This window comes from Terrapene carolina, unplaced genomic scaffold (genome assembly GCF_002925995.2).
Source record: "Terrapene carolina triunguis isolate 2854851 unplaced genomic scaffold, T_m_triunguis-2.0 Scaffold58, whole genome shotgun sequence".
Lineage (NCBI taxonomy): Eukaryota > Metazoa > Chordata > Testudines > Emydidae > Terrapene > Terrapene triunguis.
Window position 1 is genome coordinate 32,248,280 of NW_020664409.1, and position 18,206 is coordinate 32,266,485.

The following is an 18,206-nucleotide window of genomic DNA, read 5'->3' on the forward strand; positions in this document are numbered from 1 at the left end:
GGGGGCTGGAAGGGATATGCCCTGTTCCACCCCCTTCCCCAAGGCCCTATCCCTACCTCTTCTCTGCCTCCTCTACGGAGCAGGCTGCCACTCCTCTCCCTCCCCGTCACAAGGGCCATCAGCTGATCGGCGCAGGGAAGGAGAGGAGGAGGGGCAGGAAAGCACCACGCTGGGGAAAGAAGCGGGGGAGGGGGGAAGCTTGGCTGCCGCAGGACCAAGCTTCTGCCTCCTGCCCCCGCAGGGGAGAGCGGTGGGTGGGGGGGCTGAGTGGGGCTGGGGGCAAAACACCTGTCAGGGATGGTCTGGGTTACTTGGTCCTGCCTCAGTGCAGGGGGCTGGAATAGATGACCTATTAAGGTCCCTTCTAGTCCTACTTTCTAATAGTCTATCTTAACACAGTAGCCACCACTCTCAGAGTTTCATGGAAGTCTGAGTAAAGAACATCTGATTTTTCAGCTCAGTGTTGTAGTTCTTTTTGGATTTATGATTATCTTGATTCAGAGCTGAGAATTCCCCCTTTCTGAAGGAGGAACTAGAACTTATTGAAGGAGATGAAAATCTGTGGTGATTTCTGGCTTTTTTTCCTGATTTTATTTTTCAGTCTTCTTGGTTCTCTTGTCCTTGTGGGGGGATGGAAGACATTTTGGAGTGGTGTGTGTATGTGTGTAAGACAGGGAAGAAGACAAGAGGGTGGTGACTGGTAATTTCCAGAGGATTGACTTTTCTAGTCTGTTATTCCCTTTTGGATTTTTCCTGCAAGGGAGGAGGGAAGGAGGAGGAGGATGATACACTCATCACAATGTGACTTAATTGGAGAGGAAATGAAAGGGAACGTCTTTAAAAGAGCTCTTTAGATTTTTCTTCAGAAGGAGTCAGAGTTGCCAAGTAACACGATTAACCCTCTTAAGAAGCTGGGATAGGACTCATGTTCTTTTTTCCTTTAGAGTTGGACTTCATCTGTAGGTTCAGGGAGATTTCTAGACCTCCATCCTGTGAGTCCATGACTGGCAAGGACAGTCTGGTTTTTTCAGAGTTCCAAGAAGGACTGATCCATCCTTTTTAAGATGTCTCTAAGTGTGACTTAGCTGATGCCAGGAATGTTAACAAGATGTTCAGGCTCAAATCTTTCCCCCAGAAGAACAAGGAGCAATCATGGAAGAGCTCACCTTCTGTGGCTCTTGTAATAATCTGGTGTTCTTTTGTCCTTTGAGGGGAAGGTGGTTTTCTTTTCTTTTTTGGGGGCGAGGGGGAAAGAGGGGTTTGAGGACACCATCTAGAGCAGGTGGCTACTTTCAGAGTTACACTCTATACCAGAGTAACTTGTAGGACTAACAGTTTAAGGTGTGAGTTTCTCACCATCTTGAATACAAAGGGATAAAAGTAGAAGACTTATGTTGGGATGGTGCCAAACTGGTGTGGCCATACTGAATGAATGGTGTGAGCATAACCTGACATGACAAACATGGCTGAAGAGCTGCAGAGGATCCTGGGAGCAGGGTCCCCTTTAAGCAGAAGCAGATTTGATAAAGGATTTGGCAAAGTCTGTGTGTGCAATCGATATTGAACCTATTGGTCTGCAAATATGGGCCCATGCAAAAGTAACTATCCCATGTATAAAGTTCCAGCTTGGAGCACAGGTCGACCTGGTTATTGTGACCTTACAGCGAGCCAGAGTGAATGATTGATGAGTGAGTAAAGTGGGGTGAGCTTCATTCGGTACAACTCCCCTAGCTCCTTCTAAAATACTAATAAGATAAAATTAATAACCACATCCACACTTGGCATGCTTTTAAGACATGTGACTCCTTTGAGGAAAAAGAGTATAAGAATCAAGCAAAGTAAATTACTGTGACTGGGATTCCTTAATTGACACTTGAAGAAGCAATGCTGTTAGGCAGAGTAGCCAAAACTCTGCTGAGTGGGCTCGAGTTGGACTGTGAACTAGAGGGGTCTCAAGGGAATCCGAGACAGACCAGAGGGCTGAGAAGAACAGACTTGGAGGGAAGAAGCCATCTATAAAATTGTTAACCACCTTCTCTGTTTGCCAAGCTGGAACTGCATGAGGCTAACACAAGGCCTGTTTGTGTATGTTTGTAAAAGAGAGACTCGTTAAGAGGAATGTATAGGTCTTAATGTCTAACATAGGAGTTATGTGCTTGATATAACCCTTTACCACTTGTGTAATTCCTTCTCAATAAACTGCTGTGTATTGAAGATAATTGCTGTGGACATTTTTCACAGGTCTGACAGTAATCTGCTCCACTGGGAGCTAGTAAAGATGCATTTCAGGGGAAGTAGCACCTCCTGTTGTCAACAACCTACAAATTCAAGTCCACAGAAATAGTAAAGGAAATAACAGCATGTAATGTAATTTCTATGTTCATACTTTTTTGGGGGGAAAAACAAACCAAACCCATTTTTTTTATTTTCTAATGTAGACAGCAAGTTTTTTTTTTAAAATGTTTTTTTAAACAGTTCTGAGTTTTGAACAGCAGCATCCAATCATACTGCTCTACTTATCTAAGATTTTACAATTAAAGATGATGATAATTTTTATGAGCAAAATACATCACATTTTTAATTAACCTTTATTTATTGCTCCAACTACTGCTTTGCAGCAAAGTAACATTACCTTTATATGGAGGCATAAATCCTTTATCAGAGTCCGGCTGGCAACTGTTCGAACATTAGAAACTACAGGAGTAGCTGGTACAGATTCTGGTAGCAACTGCACTGGATCATTAGCTACCACTTCAATTACAATCTTAAGAAAGTAAGAGGAATAACACAGTTAACTGAAATTTCATCTACAATATGTAGGCTGCCCAACAATACTGAAACAAATACAATGTATAAGCTAAAATATGTTCTTAAAACTTAATCATCAACTCAAAGGGCCATAACGAGTTTTACTAGTTTATAAATTACGCAGTTTATAAAAATGTTATATTTTAACAGAAACAGCGAGGAGGCATTTATGAAGAAACAACAGAAGAAAATGAAAAAAGTCTATTCAGCAGATGTCTGCCTACTTAAAAGGCCAATAAAAACATGATTTGATAATCAACTGTTCAAGGTCTGTTATTACCAAAAATAAAGTTATGGATTTTGTAAATTAGCCAATTGTAACAGTAATTCAAATGTTTTTATTAAAATCAGTCATCTCATTTACTGTAAAGAATTTCACATACTTTATTTCCTACTATATATACACCTAACTATATATAATTCATCACAGAAGCAAACCTGTTCACTGCTGAGTATATTTGTCTTATCAATCGCAAAAGCAAACTGGATGCTGTAAGTTCCCACTCTCTCTGGAACCATTTTATCCCTAAGTTAATTAAAAAAAATAGTGATCTTAATGTTGACATTACAAATAAGGTCAGCAAATCAAATCTTTATCTATTCCTGTTAACCACTTACTGCAAAGTGATGGGGTACTTTACTTTCCATTAGATTCTGTCCATTCTTTACCCAACTTTATGAACAACACCTGTGATAACCTGTCTGAGGAAGACTCTCTGTGGAGTTTATGAAATTCTCTTCTTTTATACAAGGTGGAATGATGAATGCTAAAAGGTACTTCTCCCTCCCCCTCACATGCATAACAACACTGAATTTCCTGGGTTTTGTCAGCTTGCGTCACAACTATAATTTTATTCACATCATTTTAAACTACTTCATGGAAAGTTATCAGTTATATTTAATAATGGAATGGATGAACATTTTTTAAACTGGTTTGGACTACTTTATTTACTTTCATTTGGATTAATTTCCTCTTTTTCTTCTGCCATTTTATAAGCAAAAAGCCCTGCTTTCTTGCACAGGTTGCTTCATATATCAGCAGGGGGTGGAGCTAGTAGCAACTCCAACTCAGAAGACTGCACACACTTGAGCCAGAAATGTATCTTGTGTGTCTTGAAATGCTTAGCATATTTCAGGAGCTATCACACTGTAAACAAACAACAATAAGCTGCTGCTACTTAAAATGGCAACAGCAGTAGCAAGAAGATCAAGGAAGAGGGAATGGCAGTGGTCTGCCACAATCACAAGGGTCTGCCTGGGGTGGCACAAGAATGTGCCACTCTTTACTCACTGCTGAGCCTTGCAGCTCAATCTAGCCCACAGAGATATTATCAAGTGACAAAGGCAGAGGCTAAATCTTACTCCTGCACACCAGTGTCACAATATGGCTCTCTGGGATTAGCCTCTCCACTAGTTTACAGAATTGGTCTCTCTCCTCTCTGCAGTGAATCTGTGGGTAATCCAAGCTATTTAGCAATTTGTCAGCCTGATCATAACTCCTTCCTGTACTATTTAGATGAATTGTCTCAAAAGCATTGGAATAATATATAAGGAAACGTATGTGTACAAAAAACCCTAACTTTCATCGAACACCTAATACGATTCTTTCAACTTCAATAGAAATCCAAATTCAATTATTAAATTTACAATTTATAAAAGTGAATGGTTTGGACTTGTGTAGAACTTAATCACAGAAAGAAGATAAACAGCAAATAAAAATTTCCATTCTGCCTCATATCACTAGTCTGCAGTATGCGAAGAATGAGAAATATCAGAATCAAAATTGAGGGAAAGTTAGAACAGGTATTTGGCCTAACAGGGGTACCACTTACAGCACATGGAAGATTGTCTAGTTTGTTGCACCTCAAGAACATGGACTATAATGACACATTGCTACTAACAAATCCGATCAGGAGATGCAAGCAGTCTCTACTCATGATTTGGACACTGGTACAATGATCTATGATGCCCTCTTGAATTGATTGATTTGAAGCCTTGTATGCTTCCATTATGCAACGTTTTAGCTATCTTGCTAATGATTATTTGGATGCTGTCTCCTCTTCATTTCACAGGAAAATAAATAAGATTTCCTGGAATACTTAATTTCACGTAGATTCTTAGTGATCTGCACATGTCTAGAACGTGCCACAATGTTTTTATTGTACCCTGGGGATGGACAAAAAGATGGTAGGATTATTTCTTGAGATGTGTAGAAAAATAACATTTATTTTGTTGAGAGAAGTCAGGAGCACTATGAAGAATGGAGAAAGAAAATATTTGAGTGCAACATGGACACACTGAGAGACATCTCCAGAACCTTTGTCCAATACTAACTCTGTCATGAGCAATTAAAATGAGTGAGACACTCTTTTGCCTTCCCCAGATGAACTTACACAGAAGCACAGTCTGTGTCAATGTGGGGTTTGGTAGGATGGAAAAGAATGAGGAAGAAGAGGGCTGCCTCGTTCTCTCTCTGAAGCCTCTGCTCCTGGGGGCAAATTCTCTTGAGTTTACAGTAACTCCTCACTTAAAGTCGTCCCGGTGAACGTTGTTACGTCGCTGATCTATTAGAGAACATGCTTGTTTAAAGTTGCACAATGCTCCCTTATAACGTTGTTTGGCAGCCGCCTTCTTTGTCCACTGGTTGCAGAAAGAGCAGCCTGTTGGAGCTAGCTGGTGGGGGCTTGGAAGCAGGGTGGACCGGCAGCCCCCCTATCAGCTTCCCTAAGTTCCCTGTGTGGCAGCCGCCCAGCAAGCTATCAATTGCCGAGCAGTTTAGCTGTCCCTCCCCCGACTGCCATGTGCTGCTCCTGCCCTCTGCCTTGGAGCTCCTCCCGGGAGCCTCCTGCTTGCTGTGCGGGGAGGAGGGGGGGCAGAGAGAGAGAAGAGGGATGCTAATGTCAGGGTGTTCCCCTCCACACGCTCCTGTACCCCCATCTCCAGTTCCTTATCTCCACTGGGAGGGAGGGGGGCGCGGCGCACACTACAGGGGTCAGGACTGAGGGAGCTTGCTGGCAGCAGCTGCTGTCTCAATTTGCTAATCTACTTAAAAAGGCAACGTACTTAGAGTGGGGTCAGCGTACTTAAAGGGGCAATGTGCGTCTCTCTCACACAGGGTGTGTGTCTCTGTTTCTCTCTGCCATGGTGTCTCCCCTCCCTCCATAGCCTTGTAGAGTGTGAGGCTACATTAACAACGTGTTAACCCTTGAGGGCTCAGCCGAGTGCTAGTTCATCGTTTAGCAGTAAGGCATTCCCTGGGAAATATCCCACCCTCTGACTTCACCACCTCAACCAAGCTTCACAATCATCATTGCTGTGTACAGTATTAAATTGTTTGTTTAAAACTTATACTGTGTGTGTGTATATATATATACACACACACACACACACACACACACACACACACACACACACACACATACACACACTCTCTCTATATATAAAATATATAATGGAACCTAACTCTCCCTATTTACATTAATTCTTATGGGGAAATTGGATTTGCTTAACATCGTTTCGCTTAAAGTAGCATTTTTCAGGAACATAACTACAATGTTAAGCGAGGAGTTACTGTATTTGGTTTTGGTAGGAAGAAAAGAACTGCTTGGATCTGTAATCTGCCGTAGAGTCTAATTCTGATACTTAGTAGTGTTTAGAAGCAAGATTTTAGGGTTTGGGTTTTGTTGTCAGCTACTACTTAGTATACCAAATTTAGATACAGAGCGTCAGAATTGTTATTGACACCTTAGTGTCTGTTTTTGCCCTAAATCTCAGTTACCATAGAAGAATCTAAGGCCACAGAGGTACATTTTCTTTATCAAAAGACAAAAAAATTATTCTAGTTAAAAAGATCAGTTTTTTTCAGATCACCACATTTGGCCATTCTGGCTCTTGCAAAGTATATCTGTATGGCTGTTGAAGAAGCTTTGAAATCCTTGTAAAAGATACCCTCCATCATTTTATCTATGGTATCTTTGGGAAAAGAAGAGTCTCTCCACAAAGAAGTAACCATGTCTTCTGTTAGTGAGGCTACTGCTTCATCAACCTTGGGTATCTGATTTAGGGAGACTTTTAGTCCCTGGTAGTTGTAAAACTTCATCATAAACCCTCTTTGTTTTACCTGCAAGTTCTCATTCAGATCTTATGATAATCTCAAAGGAGAAGGACTTTGCCTTAGTGTTAGGTCCTTTTTCCTCCATGTTACCAGGCTTCATATCAAGAATATCAAAGAACTGGGGTGTAAAGAACCTCTCTTGAGAATCTGATTCTGGCTTGTCATGGTCAGACACAGTTTGCTTTCTTCAAGGGCAGAGCTGCTGGGAATGGGAGAGATTGGATAACCATTTTTGGACTTACAATTTTTAGGCTTCTTAGCCTTTTGTTCTTTTCATTTCTTTGTGAACAACTACCACCGGAGTGATCATGCACACTTTGGATGTGCTCCTGTTAGCTGCATTTAGGTGGAAAGACGCTTGTGTGGAAAGGTCATCCAAGTAGGGGCACTATGAAGGATACCGTTAGTTGTGGGAAGAGCGCACTACAGGATCCTGGCACTCTGACAGGATTCCTATTTGCTTCCCCAGACTGCTTTGCATCTATTTAAGTTACTTTTGGAGCACTGCTGAGGTACCTGCTTTTTGCATGACCCTTGCCCACTTGATAAAATCTGCTCCAGAAAAAGGGAGCACTTTCTGCTGCTGTCTGGTCCTGCCATTATAGGTAGGACATCTGTGAGTCATAAGGAAAAAATGTGGGCGAGCTGACAGGTTGCTAACTGTGGTTCTACTGCAGAGAAAGGAGATAACCCAGTACTGTGAACTAATGGGTAACTTATGAGGCAGAAAATAGAGCATCTCTGCCACTGACTGGTGACAGAGAAGAAGGCATAAGTTAAAATTATCCTTTTCCTTCACCCCAAATAAATGGCAAATTACAGACAGGGAAGGTGGCCTCAAAATGAGGGATGCATTACCCCACAACCATCTCTAAATATGTTGACAAAGTATATGCAACATGTTCACATTGATCTCAAAAGAACAGGGTTTATTTTTTGTGAAGGACTCCATTCCATATGCATTATATCATACCAATACATTAGAAGATACCAGTTTCTCATCAATGATGTTGAAATTAAAGCATTTCTCCAACAGCTATATTGTTAATGCTTACTCTATTCCGAACTTTAATTATAAAATGAGTTTGCTCAAACCTGAAGTAAAAGAAGCCCTCATCCTTGCCATCCTTGACTTTACTACAGCCAAGAGTTGTAACCTGAAAAGAACAGGATTTTAAAAGGTAAATGTAACACACAAAATTTTTTAAAGCACTTCATATGTAACATGCTATCCAGTCTTACTAAACATTAGGAATGTAAAAGTTTAACTGGTTAACTGATAAGCTTGATGCTCATCGGTTACAGTTCCGCTGTCTCCCCGCGCACACGAGGTCCCAGCTCCTGGCCCGCAGGGCTGGCAGGGGGACACCGGTGGCAGCGGAGATCCCTGGGCACAGGGCCGGCAGCGGGGATCCCCCCTAGTTCTCCGGTAAAACATTTAACCAATAGAATTTCAATCAGTTACATGGGTAGGTTTTTTACATGCTATTTACATCCCTACTAAACATCAGTTAAAAACTGTATGTTTGTTATAAAATTTAAAAGCTGTTTCCATTAAACAAGTTTTTTAAATTAAGAAAACTGAACATAGCGGTTTTCTGAAAGAACTTGTAATTTAGAAGCTATTTTGGTATTCTCAGTTCCTGCATAATAGAGATGAGTGAACTAATCGATATGTGAACACAGCACTGTTCCTTAGTATGCGAAGGAAAATTACCAAAGAGTTGTGGAAATACCCCTTCTGTTCAGCCTTCAGAAGAAAAATGTTTTGTACAAAGAACCACAGCCTATCTTCACTTCCAAGCACAAGAACAGCTAATGTCGCAATCAACCAAACAAAAGCTTAAAGCATGTGATGAAAAAAACTGCAATAAAATTTCTCTTACTGTAAATTGCTTCGGATTGATGGAGGAGCTCTGCTTACTGGCACATGCACAGAGGCAGCTTGATGCCCCCCCAGCTCTTCCTTCCCCAGCTGGAAAGATTCCTGCTGAGGGGTGGTTGTCTAGTGGCATGGGCTGGGCGGCACCTTCAAAGTTTTGTGAATAATACTGGAAAAGCTTAGGGTACAATTCTTGCCCCAGTGAAGGCAAGGAAAGCTTTTCATTGACCAAAGTGGGGGCAGATTTTCACGTTTAATACACATACATGAATTGTATAAAAAAATCCCATATAAACAGGATGGAAGGAGGAAATTCTGGATTGGTGGATGCCCTCTTAAGAGATGACCAATTTATAGATTTGTCCCACTCTCCAGAACATCTATGCTAATCCAGACAACTCTGATGTATCATTTGTAGATAACACACTAAAACGGAATCGCAGCTAAAAGCTGCAAACAAGTGTTATCTCTAGTAATGGTGTGGATACGTGCTTTCCAAGTTTCAGTGCAACATGTCCTGCTTCTCTTTGCCCATAAGGTCAACAAAGATCTGATGGAGTGTGAACCTGTAATGCCAAAAGGCAAAATGTCTGTTTGGAGATTATTTTTATAGTTATTTTAACTCAGTGACAAATATAGGCTTTGGAAATTAAATCTTCAAACAAAGAGCATCAGATTGGCAAAAGGTAATACTTCACAACTCTTCTGACATCCTTATGGAGTGCAAAGAGCCTCCTTTGGTTTTTAAGGTTTGGAGAATGGTGGCTTTTTACAGCAATATATTCATACTTCTTGTCTTAAGTACAGTAGAACCTGAAGTAAAACTTCAGTTATGTACACACTTACTTCAAAACAGTAGCTTTCCTTACTATTTAGAAAATTAATAGCAGAATGCTGTAATGATACTCTCATATTACTATATTTCATTATTTTAAAAATACATATTGTAGTACACACACTATTGCATTATGATATATTAAACAATTGTCAAAATACATGAAAGGTACATTGTAATGCATTACACTTCTAGTATGCTCCTTTACTTTTCTTGGTAATTCACAAACTTCACTGCTGTAATTTGTAACAGGTCTCCCCCCGAGTGTAAATTAGTGAGCTACTGCTGAATAGGAACAACATTCCCAATGTTGAAGTATTGCAGTTTTACCAGACAGACAGCTCAGTCTTGTTTAAAGTAATAGGGACAGCAGCTGGCGTGGACATAAATTTCTTGTACATTCAGTAAAATTAACACTTAATAGCTGCAATCCAGAAAAAGACATTTCTCTAAACAAAGCACACAGAATTCCCTTCTGTGGAAAATGTTGTTTGTGTCATATTCACAGGACCAACTTGTGTTATAACATTTTCCAATTACTCACATTAGCTGGTACTCTGTTTCCACTGCTCTGTCCTTCCCACATTTTCATAGAAACCCGTCCTGGATTAATATTTTTAATAATGTTGCTATCTTCAGAAATTACACTAACCATAAAATCTGCATAAATAAATAAAAATGTTATTTTTCAAGACTCAGTTTTACATTCAGAAACTCACGTCTAACCTCTTCAAGAATAATACATGTAAAATATTACAGTCCTCCTTCATCTCTCCCCTCCCACAATTTTTCCTAGTCAGACCACAAAATTGAGAAAGAAAGAGTGTTAGACCATGTTTAAATTGTGGCAGTGCAAACGAATTGTCCTTTAAAACAGAACACTGGAGAGAAAAAGTTTTATTTTAGATAAACACAAAATGCTGTATTACCATAATATATTTGTTAGGAGGCATCCAAGAATATTTCACAATTAATCTAAAGACATATTTAAGAGCACTTTACGCTGTGCTACACAAACACGAGCTACAAAATAATAAGGGCTAAATATTATCCCATTGACCCAATTATACCAGGGTACAAAATATATCAGAAGGACAGAACAGGTCATGCTGGTGGGGGAATGTCACTATACGTGAAAGAAAGCGTAGAATCAAATGAAGTAAAAATCGTAAATGAATCAAACTGTATCCTAGAATCTCTATGGATAGAAATTCCATGCTCTAATAATAAGAATATAGCAGTAGGGATATATTACTAACCACCTGACCGGGATGGTGATAGTGACTGCGAAATGCTCAGGGAGATTAGAGAGGCTATTAAAATAAAAAAACTCAGTAATAATAATGGGGGATTTCAATTATCCCCATATTGACTGGGTACATGTCACCTCAGGGCGGGATGCAGAGATTCTTGACACCTTAAATGACTGCTTCTTGGAGCAGCTCGTCATGGAATCCACCAGAGGAGAGGCAATTCTTGATTTAGTCCTAAGTGGATCACAGGATCAGGTCCAAGAGGTGAATATAGCTGGACCGCTTGGTAATAGTGACCATCATATAATTAAATTTAACATCCCTGTGGCGGGGAATACTCCACAGCGGCCCAACACTGTAGCATTTAATTTCAGAAAGGGGAACTACACAAAAATGAGGAGGTTAGTTAAACAGAAATTAAAGGGTACAGTGCCAAAAGTGAAATCTCTGCAAGCTGCGTGGAAACTTTTTAAAGACACCATAATAGAGGCTCAACTTAAATGTTGAAAATTAAATTAAAAAACATAGTAAGAGAACCAAAATAGAGCCACCGTGGCTAAACAACAAAGTAAAAGAAGCAGTGAGAGGCAAAAAGGCATCCTTTAAAAAGTGGAAGTTAAATCCTAGTGAGGAAAACAGAAAGGAGCATAAACACTGGCAAATGAAGTGTACAAATACAATTAGGAAGGCCAAAAAAGAATTTGAGGAACAGTTAGCCAAAGACTCAAAAAGTAATAGCAAATTTTTTTTAAGTACATCAGAAGCAGGAAGCCTGCTAAACCGCCAGTGGGGTCACTGCATGATTGAGGTGCTAAAGGAGCACTCAAGGACAATAAGACCATTGCGGAGAAACTAAATTAATTCTTTGCATCAGTCTTCATGGCTGAGGATGTGAGGGAGATTTCCAATCCTGAGCTATTCTTTTTAGGTGAAAGATCTGAGGAACTGTCCCAGATTGAGGTGTCATTAGAGGTGGTTTTGGAACAAATTGATAAATTAAACAGCAATAAGTCACCAGGACCAGATGGTATTCACCCAAGTGTTCTGAAGGAACTCAAATGTGAAATTGCAGAACTACTAACAGTAGTCTGTAACCTATCATTTAACTCAGCTTCTGTACCACATGACTGGAGGATAGCTAATGTGATGCCAATTTTTAAAAAGGGCTCTCCAGAGGTGATCCCAGCAATTACAGGCCTGTAAGCGTGACTTCAGTACCGGGCAAACTGGTTGAAACTATAATAAAGAACAATATTGTCAGACACATAGATGAACATAATTTGTTGAGGAAGAGTCAACATGGTTATAGTAAAGGGAAATCATTCCTCACCAATCTACTAGAATAGGGGATCAACAAGCATGTGGACCAAGAGGATCCAGTGGATATAGTGTACTTAGATTTTCAGAAAGCCTTTGACATGGTCCCTCACCAAAGGCTCTTACACAAAGTAAGCTGCCATGGAATAAGAGGGAAGGTGCTCTCAAGGATTGGTAACTGGTTAAAAGATACGAAACAATGGGTAGATATGAATGGTCAGTTTCCAGAATGGAGGGAGATAAATAGTGGTGTCGCCCAGGGGTGCGTTCTGGGACCAGTCCTATTCAACATATTCATAAATGATTTGGACAAAGGGGTAAACAGTGAAGTGGCAAAATTTGCAGATGATACAAAAATACTTAAGATAGTTAAGACCCAGGCAGACTGTGAAGAGCTACAAAAGGATCTCTCAAAACTGGATAACAAAATGGCAGATGAAATTTAATGTTGATAAATGCAAAGTAATGCACATTGGAAAGCATAATCTCAACTATACATATAAAATGATGGGGTCTAGATTAGCTGTTACCACTCAAGAAAGATCTTGGAGTCATTGTGGATAGTTCTCTGAAAACATCCACTCAATGTGCAGGGGAAGTCAAAAAAGCAAACTGAATGCTGGAAATAATTAAGAAAGAGATAGATAATAGGACATGTTGCCTCTATCCATGGTACACCCACATCTTGAATTCTGTGTGCAGATATGGTTGGCCCACCGCAAAACAGATATATTGGAATTGGAAAAGGTTCAGAAAAGGGCAACAAAAATTATTCCGTATGAGGAGAGACTAATAAGACTGGGACTTTTCAGCTTGGAAAAGAGACGGCTAAGGGGAGATATGATTGAGGTCTATAAAATCATGACTGGTGTAGAAAAAGTAGATAAGGAAGTGTTGTTTACTACTTCTCATAACACAAGAACTAGGGGTCACCAAATGAAATTAACAGGCAGCAGGTTTAAAACAAATAAAAGGAAGTATTTCTTCACACAGCGCACAGTCAACCTGTGGAACTCCTTGCCAGAGGATGTTGTGAAGGCCAAGACCATAACAGGGTTCAAAAAAGAACTAGATAAATTCATGGAGGATAGCTATTAGCCAGGATGGGCAGGAATGGTGTCCCTAGCCTGTTTGCCAGAAGCTGGGAATGAGCAACGGGGGATGGATCACTTGATGATTACCTCATTCCCTCTGGGGCACCTGGCACTGGCCACTGTCGGAAGACAGGATATTGGGCTAGATGGACCTTTGGTCTGACCCAATAGGGCCATTCTTATGTTCTTATGACCTCCAGTGGCAGTAGAATTTGAACTATAGCAAGTGTATTGATACTTCAGCACAGTAGTACAACTATAACCCTTTCAATCTGAATACCAAAGGATTTAAACATTATAAAATGCTGGAATATGGGGGCTTGAAAGCCTCTTTTTTCAATGGTTGACTACTAGTAGTCTAATAGAGGAAGGCTCTTTTGTTTAGTGTAAATAAAAAAGTGAACTGGCCTCTGCAAAAAACCTTTGGGAATCCAGAAATTGGAGAGGGGAGTGGGTTGCTCCCCCACACCTATTTTAGGCATCAACTATCTGCTCAGTGCCCCCAGAAGGACCCATAAATAGGACTCATAGACTCATAGACTCATAGACTTTAAGGTCAGAAGGGACCAATATGGTCATCTAGTCTGACCCCCCGCATGATGCAGGCCACAAAAGCTGACCCCCCCACTTTTCCTTAGCTCTGCTGTTGAAGTCTCCAGATCGTGATCTAAAGACTTCAAGACGCAGAGAATCTTCCAGCATGAGACCCCTGCCCTATGCTGCGGAGGAAGGCGAAAAACCTCCAGGGCCACTGCCAATCTACCCTGGAGGAAAATTCCTTCCCGACCCCAAATATGGCGATCAGCAGAACCCCGAGCATACAGGCAAGATTCTCTAGCCAGACCCTCATTTTACCAGCGATGGCCGTTATTGCCTAATTGATTAGAATCACGTAATCCCATCAAACCATTCCCTCCATAAACTTATCTAGCCTAATCTTGAAGCCAGAGAGGTCTTTCGCCCCCACCGTTTCCCTCGGAAGGCTGTTCCAAAATTTCACCCCTCTGACGGTTAGAAACCTTCGTCTAATTTCAAGCCTAAATTTCCCCACGGCCAGATGACAGATGCAACTTGCAGGTGTCACACGGCTAACAGAATATTCAATTGCATATTTAATCATAAAAAACAACATTAGAGAAAACAAAATACTAAAACTTTCTAAAAAATACTAATCTTAAAATAAAAATAAGCTATGTAACAAGACTTTCAGCCAAATTAGTATCAGTAAGTCTTTCTTACTAAGCGTGTCTACCCTTACTGAGGCTTGTTGGGCCTTGCTGCTTATGAATTTATTGGAAAAAACTGAAGTTTACTTACTTATAACTTGAGTTCTTCAAGATGACTCTGCTTTGTCACACTTAAAAGAGTAATGAGCCGACCAATGCAGACTAAAGGTGAAACCTCCTCTAAGCAGTGCCCCCACCCATTCCTTCAGTGCTCCCGGACATTCTGAGGGAAAAGCTATAAAAGGGGGTGCTGAGAAACCAAGAAAACACTCTGAGTAAAAGGAGAAGGTGGGAGGAAAGTATGATTATATGGCAGAGTTATCTTGAAGAACTTTGGTTACAGACAAGTAACCTTAATTTCCTTGAGTAGTTCTGCATATTATGGGTAGTTTGGCATAGACTGCAGTAAACTCAGGAGGTAGGAACAGAGTCCAATAACATTAAGAACTGAAGCACAGCTCTACCAAATTGAGCATCCACTTTTGAAGCCAAATCCAAAGCATAACGTCTAGTAAACATATGGACTGACTTCCAAGTAGCAGTCCCACAAATTTCCCAAATTGGAAAAATTTTAAGACAAGCAAAAGATGCTGCTACTGCTATGGCACTAGTAGGAGTTCTCACACGACTAGGCACAGAAGCTGCTGCTAACATGTAACATTCAAGGATACATTGTTTTACCCAGACAGAAATAGTTTAAGAAGATACATGATAATCCTAATGATTTTTAGACTTTATTTTTATTGTTTTATAAAAAATATAAACACATAATGAAACAAAACATATAAATACATGCACAAGATGGAAATAGAATCATAGGACCTCGAGAGGTCAACTAGTCCAGTCCCCTGCACTTATGGCAGGGCTATGTATTATCTAGACCATTCCTGACAGGTCTAACGTGCTCTTAAAAATTTCTGATGCTGGAGATTCCACAACCTCCCTAGGCAATTTATAGCATATAAATAACAAAATTCAACTTTCATTATTCACAAAACCTAGAAACAAAACAGAACAACCCCCTGAACCCATAGAGGTCACATAGGGCATCAACTATTAAAGTGACTGAACAGATAAGTGAGAACATAACCCATGAGTATCAGGGACTAATATATACTAAACTGCAAAGTATGCAATAATTTCACATGTGACTAGACAGCCTCATATTTTTCCAAATGTTTCTATTAGATAGCCATTTTTTTCCCATTAAAACTTTGTAGAGAGCTCAATAAGCCAGCGTGTGTATGAGGGAGGAATTGCAGATTTCCAGTTTCTCAAAATAAGTTCTATTGTGGCCACTATATCCAGTTAACATTAAGAAATGGATTGCATTAACTAGTAGTTACTGCAATCCATTTCTTAATGTTAACTGGTAATACCAACTCATTCAGCACCCTTAACACAAACAAATTTGGAGAAGGAAAGATAGCGACACTAAGTTTTTGAGAGAGTACTAAATGTGGCATTCCAGAACACATGCATTTTTTGACACATATAGAGGTAACAAGCCTTGTGGATAGGGGAAGCAGTAGATGTGGTATATCTTGACTTTAGTAAAGCTTTTGATACCTCGCATGACCTTCTCATAAACAAACTAGGGAAATGCAACCTAGATGGAGCTACTATAAGGTGGGTGCAAAACTGGTTGGAAAACCGTTCCGAGAGTAGTTATCAGTGGTTCACAGTCATGCTGGAAGGGCATATCAAGTGGGGTCCTGCAGGGATCAGTTCTGGGTCCGGTTCTATTCAATATCTTCATCAAGATTTAGATAATGGCATACTTATAAAGTTTGCGACCGATACCAAGCTGGGAAGAGTTGAAAGTGCTTTGGAGGATAGGCGCACACACACCTAGAATGGAATTGACATGAGCAAGCACTCAAAGAAGAACTATTCTTTGTTGGGTAGCCTCTATTGCTGCTGGTCGATTCGCTGCTTTCAGTAGGCAGTCATCCAGATATGGAAATATCATGATTCCTCTCTTGCGGCGGTGTGCAGCGACTACCGCGAGTACCTTTGAGAAGACTCAGGGAGCAGTGGACAGACAGAAGGGCAGGATCTTGTATTGAAAGTGATCTGGTCCAAGAGTGAGTTGGAGAAACCTCCGATGTGATGGGTGAATCGTTATGTGGAAGTATGCATCCTGGAGGTCAAGGGCCGAGCCAGTCCCCGCTTTCTAATGCTGGGATAATTGTTGCCAGAGTCACCATCTTGAAGTGTTGGTTTCTGACAAATCTGTTGAGCCGTCGGAGATCGAATATGGGACTCCATCCTCCTGTTTTATTCTTGTGAGGAAGTAGTTTGAGTAGAAACCCATCCCTCTGTATTTTGTTGGTACCAGTTCTACTGCTCCAAGCTGGATGAAGTGGATTACCTCCTGACGCAATAGATCTTCGTGAGCGGGGTCCCTGAAGAGGGATGGGGAGGGAGTCTAGGGCAGCTTGCAGTGCTGTCCTGCCGGATGGAGAGATTTCTCCATAAGCAGCAGTTTAAGCCGCAAGTCTTTGGCTTTTGTGGTCCGGGCTGTCAGTTTGTGACAATGTGGGCACTTTTGAGGCATGTGTGCTTCGCCTAAGCCACAAATACATTGAGAATGTCCATCTGAAAGCAGTATTAAAAGCCTGCAGGTGAGGCAGCGCTTAAAGCCTGGTGAGCTGGGCATGCCCCTGAGGGGAGTATTTCCCCTCCCCCATGAGGGGAGAACTAAACACTATCTGCCAGTTAAATGAAATCCCAACTTCTACTGAGGGAAAGAAATAAACTTTTTTTTTTTTAAATTAAAAAAAAAAAATGGGGAGAAAAACAGGGAAGACAAATTATCTATTCGAAGTAGAACTAATGGAAAAGGGGTAAATAAAGTAAGGGTCCAAAAAATTTGAACTTAACTCTTGGAATAAACTCTGGCAGAAGATAAAAACACCACTCTGTCTGGAAAGAACTGAAGAAAGGGAGGAGAATGAATCCAATAATTTTGCGTGCTCACCCTGCAAAGTGAAGTCACAGCAACAAAAAAGGGAAAATATGCCATAAATTCAAAGGCCTGGCTTGACATGAGTAACTGGACATTGGGGTGGCCTCATTTCTGGATCAGCAGGCTAGAAACAGAATTCCTGTACTCACACCCTACGTTTGAGCCTGATCAACTCAAGGGTAGTTTGACTGAATGCCAACCAAGAAACCTCAATGACATCTGAGCTGAGTTCTTGGGAACCAAGTAAATAAGGGCTCAGAGGCTACTAGGTGAATAAGGTCTCAGAAGCTACCCCAACATACCCATAACATTCAAAACCAATCACAGGTTTTGGGAACATAACAGCCATTTTCCACAAGAACAGCATTAAATATCCCTTCCCTGGATTAGATTAGAGATGAATATTTGGGAAAGTTCACTTTAAACACCTGTAGCAGGAACTGAAGGGCATGCTGGAGGGAATAGTTGCTTATACAAAGATGTTTCCTTTTCTCATCCCCCCCTGAGAGAAGCTATATTTAAGATCCCATAATATTTAACTGCAGTGGGTGATTGGTTCCTGGAGAGGCAGTCAGCAATGTGGGGGGGAGAGGGGTCCTCCAACAGATTCTCTTTCAGATATCAAGTCTATTCAATTTCTCCAGGCTGTTAGTGCCAGGTCCTTTGGATCAGAAAACTGGGTGGGGAAACAGGATCAAGAGAATAC

At 40.7% G+C, this 18,206-nt stretch overlaps 1 protein-coding gene across 1 annotated transcript in view; it reads right to left on the reverse strand.

Annotated features, from left to right (window-relative positions):
• Positions 1–18,206, reverse strand: part of SMCHD1 (structural maintenance of chromosomes flexible hinge domain containing 1) — a 179,689-nt gene that overhangs the window by 31,917 nt on the left and 129,566 nt on the right. The window contains exons 32-35 of the mRNA XM_026659416.1: positions 10,184–10,299; positions 8,018–8,079; positions 3,247–3,334; positions 2,633–2,764 (exon numbers count right to left, since the gene is read on the reverse strand). Of these exons, the coding sequence (XP_026515201.1) occupies positions 2,633–2,764; positions 3,247–3,334; positions 8,018–8,079; positions 10,184–10,299 (398 nt within the window). The remainder of the gene's footprint in view (positions 1–2,632; positions 2,765–3,246; positions 3,335–8,017; positions 8,080–10,183; positions 10,300–18,206) is intronic.